Consider the following 5,031-nt stretch of genomic DNA (forward strand, 5'->3'; position numbering starts at 1 on the left):
TCGCTTTTAACAAAATGTCCATTTTGAGAAATGCACCCCTGAATCTGTACCTCAACATGGCTTTGTGACTCTGACCTTCACATTGCTGGCCCACCTCTGGAGCCATTGTGACTGTGGAAATGCTCACTGTTTTCTATCAGGACACTGATCTTATAGCTTTAACCAGGTCATCAACTCAAACAATGTTTAAATCATCAAGTAGATCTTTATTCACCAATAGATATATACAAAGATGTGGAGAATCAAGTTCAGAAAGCCTGCGTCATGATCATAATGTGCAGAAAAATAATCCATTTTGCAACGAGACATATGAAAAGTCAATGTCATTTTTTATTTTGTAGTACACGATGCATATCCAGAGCATGCATGAGACAGATGTGGTGAGGGGCTGTCCTGTGAGTCTGGGTCTGACCTGGAGGACACCACAGTCTGGAGAGGGGCCTGCGGAGAGCAAAGCTAGTAGGTCAGGGCCCTCTGAGGAACCTACTGTGGAATACTATTGTACCGTGAGTGATCAGACTTCAAATACTTTGACAAAGTAGGGCTTCTTTAAGATTTAATGGGTACATATTTGGGGTGAAAGTCAATGTACTACAGAGTGATGTGTATTGTTGCTTTCAAAAGTACAGTATATGTAGGATGTAGGTTATGGTAATTCTTCATAATAATGAAACGTATGTAGGTGCTGAACATTTCTTCCTTGGCTTCTATATGGAGCCTGGTGCAGTCTTTCCCATCATGTGTTTCTTTGTGTTTTGCTCAGGCTTTATTAGAATAATGTAACATTTTGGTGTGAAAATACACAGAAGTAATCCAAAACTAGAGGCCAAAATGGCAAATATCTCCACAGCCACTGTAAATTTTCCAGGAGAGCTGACATAAGCTGGAATAAAAGTGATCCAGACGGCACAGAATATCAGCATACTGAATGTGATGAATTTGGCTTCGTTGAAGTTATCTGGTAGTTTACGAGCCAGAAAAGCCAGGATGAAACACAACAGAGCAAGTAGTCCGATATAACCTAATATGGCCCAAAATCCTATTGGTGAACCCACATCACATTCTAGAATGATCTTATCAATGTAAAGGTGCATGTTTCTGTAAGGGAAAGGAGGTGATATGGTCAACCAGAGCACACATATGAGGACTTGTATGAGAGTGAAGCCAAGAACGCTGAGTCTCTGTTGCAGAGGCCCAAACCACTTCATGACATTACTGCCTGGAAGAGTGGCTCTGAAGGCCATTAACACCACTATCGTTTTCCCCAGAACACAGGAGATGCAGAGAACAAAGGTGATCCCAAACGCTGTGTGACGCAACATGCAGGACCACTCAGAGGGCCGACCAATGAAAGTAAGAGAACAGAGGAAGCAGAGAGTCAGGGAGAAGAGCAGTAGGAAGCTCAGCTCCGAGTTGTTCGCTTTCACTATGGGTGTGTCTCTGTGTGTGAAAAACACGGCTGCCACCAAAATAGTGACTGTCGTACCAAATACAGAGAAAAATACCAGCACAATTCCCATGATCTCAGAATAAGACAGGTATTCAATATATTTCAACACACACTTATCCTTACTCTCATTCGACCAGTAATCTGGAGGGCAGGGAAGGCAGTCATGTGAATCTGGAAAAAAAGAAAGACAAGTTTATTTATGTATTTGTCCAGTATTTCTGCATATCCCATATAGTTGTTATATTTGGTGGGTGTTATATACCGGTTATATTGCTTATCTCTCCCTCTCCACACGGTATACAGTCATAGCAGCATATTGGCTTTCCTTTCTGTTGGGCCTTCCTGGTCCCTGGGGGACAGCTCTCACTGCACACAGACACAGGCACCTTGTGATATTTAGAGAGATGAAATTGATTAATCACAATGAGTTGTTGTATTACTGTAAAATATAAATTCATTCAAGTATAAGATTACACCGGTGTGGTTTAAATCAGTACAAGTAGAGCGCTGCACTTCATTTGTTGTACCTGTGATTGGCCACCGGCCCACGTCAGGCCTCCTTGGTTCAAAACAAAGCGCTGTTCTGAGGGTGCAGATGTGTCATAGACTCCAACAGATTTAAACTGCAGAGTTCCATCGTCATCGGGCTGCCAGTTGACCAGCTCATAGCGAGCAGCAGGGTCTCCCCTGGAGTCAAAAAATATCTGCTCCCCGGTCGTGGAGGTGAAATTCACCTTCTTCAAATACTCAAGCACCTGTGGGGTTAAATGGAGACGGTATGAGCTTTGTTGAGAGATTATGTTTTGCATGTATGTTTCAGTTTGAATTTCCATTTACAAGTACCTTTGGAGGAACTAACAGATTGACTTGAGTTTTGTTTTGATCCATCAATAGATTATGAAGAGAGTGGGCAACAGCATACACAGCGGTGTAGATTTTATTAGAGAACCGCATCTCAGCCATATCCGTATACTGACTCTGCAGAGTCTGCAAGCTCTCTGACCCTGTGCACTGTGAACCAGTAATGTGGCCGTTGTCAAATGAGCACTCAAATGCTGTCTCCCAAAACTCTTTGAGATACGAATTTTGTGGAGCTTTAGAGGGATGCACGTTGAACAAAAACTCTTGCAACCCTTCTAGAACCACATTTTGTATTGTGAATCCTACGGCTCCCGTTAGCAAACTGAAGGTGTTTGTGTTGAAAATGCCTTTGGAAGTGATCCATGATTCGCTTCCCACAAACTGCAGCCCTGTGATGTTATGGAGTGCCAGCTCGTTCAATAGAGGGATAATGTCCCCCTGCGCTAAGAACGCCACTATTACCCTGGACGTGGCCCCCTTGATAACTTCAACTATTCTTTGGAGTTCCTCTTTGGGATCTGTTCGGAGGTAGGCCTCGGAATACTCAATGCAAACACCAAGCTCCTGTGCCGCTTCCACAAATGTAGCTATTCCGTTATTCCCGTAATCATTCCTACTTCGAACAGCTCCCACCCATGTCCAGCCAAAGTGCTTGACCAGCTGTGCCAGGGCTCTGCTCTGGTAGTAGTCACTGGGGATGGTCCTGAAAAAGCTCGGAAATCTGTCTGTGTCACTGAGACAGGCACATGTGGCGGTGTGACTGATCTAAAGATGACATTAAACAGAAACAAAACAACTGTTTAAGTTTGCACTGCAACATTCATATACTGCACATCTTCATATTGTACTGTGTACTGTAATTGTATCAGTGACCCTACTGTCCACTGAGCATGCCAACTAATTGATGCCTAAAGCACCTGCAAAAAACGCCCGTTGAATGCCCAAGCCCCTGTTGGCAAAGTTGCCCTCAGCCTATAAAAACCAAAGTATCTTAGCCTCTGATGCACATACAAAAAAAAAACATGAAACATGATTGCATTTAAACCCTAAGACCCTCATCTTGCATTAGAATGTGTTCATTCAGCTGTAACGTACCCACATTTTTATTTAAAAAGCTAAGCTAAGACCCTGAATGCAGCGTATATGTGTCTCCAGCCACCAAAGGTCAAACAACATATACAAGTCATCATGCCAAAATGGGTTAACACACATGTAAATGTACAATTTCTTCTCCTCATTTCTGTATCGTCTCACTCTCACCATGGGGATGTGGAAAAGTCCCACTGCAGAGGCGATGCCAATGCTGGTAGTAGAGCTAGACCCCCCTACGATGGCTTTAACAGCCAGTGGCCGCTGGCACGACGTGTCGCTCAGAGTCTCCCCATAGCCGTTCATCAGGGCCATGGCTGAACGGATGGCCAAGATAATGGAGCCACAGGAATCATAAATCTTGTAGCCAAGTCTCACGCCAGGTAGGAGGTTAGTGTTGTTGTTGATTTCCTCTACCGCAAACATGATGGTCTGTGCAGTTCGAAACTCACCCATGTGCAGTCTGTGAAAACATTCATCACACAGACAATGTCACAAGGCTTGCAAGACTCTACAAGAACAGCAAAATGTTCAGACTCACATACCCATTACGTACTGTAATACAGCAAGTACAGTACTACAAGCCAAGTGGTAAACAGTTGTACCTACTTACATACACAGTGGTATTGCCATTTCTCAGTGTATGTCATAATCCCCAAATTCCCAAATTTAAGCAATACAGTATTTCTGTTTATAAAGTCACCAATCTTGCAAGTTCAGTCATCAATTTATATTAGCACTGTGTTCCCCCACATAAAATCATACGTATGGCCTTGAATAATTGTGTATACATAGAAACCTTTAGCAACAAACCAAATGATTTAAATAAATTCATGAACCTCATCATTGTTGTCATATAAAATGTTATCAGTCTAACATAAATCTAATTACAGTCATTATCATATATTCAATTAAAACAAACAATAGAGTGTCCTACGGTACAAACCGGATACATGAAGCAGGCTCTGGCTCTGTTGTAAAACTAGGAGCTTTCACCACAGCTTTTCGGTGTAAATACAAAACAGCCCCGATATCGATGTCACCTTCAGAGGCAAAGACAGGCAGAGCTGGCTGGCCCAGCAGGCGACAGCTCTGTAGTGATGCACTGAGACACCACGGGCTGAGCAACAGCAGTAGGAGCAGAGTGGGGTGGGCCATGCGTCCTGCGTCCACAGAGCAAATGCCAGTCGAGTCCTGGCAAGGTGAAGGGCCACAGTTTTTAGTCCACGAGATATTCCCCCAGGGACAGAGAGAACACAGATCCTCCCTTCAATAACAAGTAATATGAGGTCATGCAAAAATAAAAATAAAATACGGATAGGAGTGGGCAAGTGTATTGCATAATCATGTTAGAAAAAAACATAGCCCATTTCAGTGAGTATTATGGTTTCTTAAACCAATGACTACAGACAGGCCAATGTTATTTATATACGTTGATCTATATGAGCTTTACAGCTTGCGTGTTGTGGGAAAAGTGGTGGCACTGTGGTGGCCTACTGCAGTGCCTTGCAACTCACATTGAGGAGACTCAAGTCATGTAGACCACATATTGATTCTTTAAAAGATGAATAGAGAACAGTTTTCAAGGAATTTATTGGTGGCAGTCGGATAAGAAGTTGATAAAGCCAAGC

At 43.0% G+C, this 5,031-nt stretch overlaps 1 protein-coding gene across 1 annotated transcript; it reads right to left on the minus strand.

Annotated features, from left to right (window-relative positions):
- Positions 1-707: 707 nt before the first annotated feature.
- On the minus strand, positions 708-4,558 carry LOC134454339 (extracellular calcium-sensing receptor-like). The gene is made up of 6 exons (XM_063205295.1): positions 4,347-4,558; positions 3,572-3,863; positions 2,294-3,076; positions 1,978-2,205; positions 1,713-1,836; positions 708-1,621 (listed from the first exon to the last, which is right to left on the minus strand). Exons 1-6 carry the CDS (start codon positions 4,556-4,558, stop codon positions 708-710), a joined length of 2,553 nt encoding a protein of 850 aa, XP_063061365.1.
- Between the last annotated feature and the right edge of the window lie 473 nt (positions 4,559-5,031).

Source organism: Engraulis encrasicolus, chromosome 8, assembly GCF_034702125.1.
Source record: "Engraulis encrasicolus isolate BLACKSEA-1 chromosome 8, IST_EnEncr_1.0, whole genome shotgun sequence".
Taxonomy (NCBI): domain Eukaryota; kingdom Metazoa; phylum Chordata; class Actinopteri; order Clupeiformes; family Engraulidae; genus Engraulis; species Engraulis encrasicolus.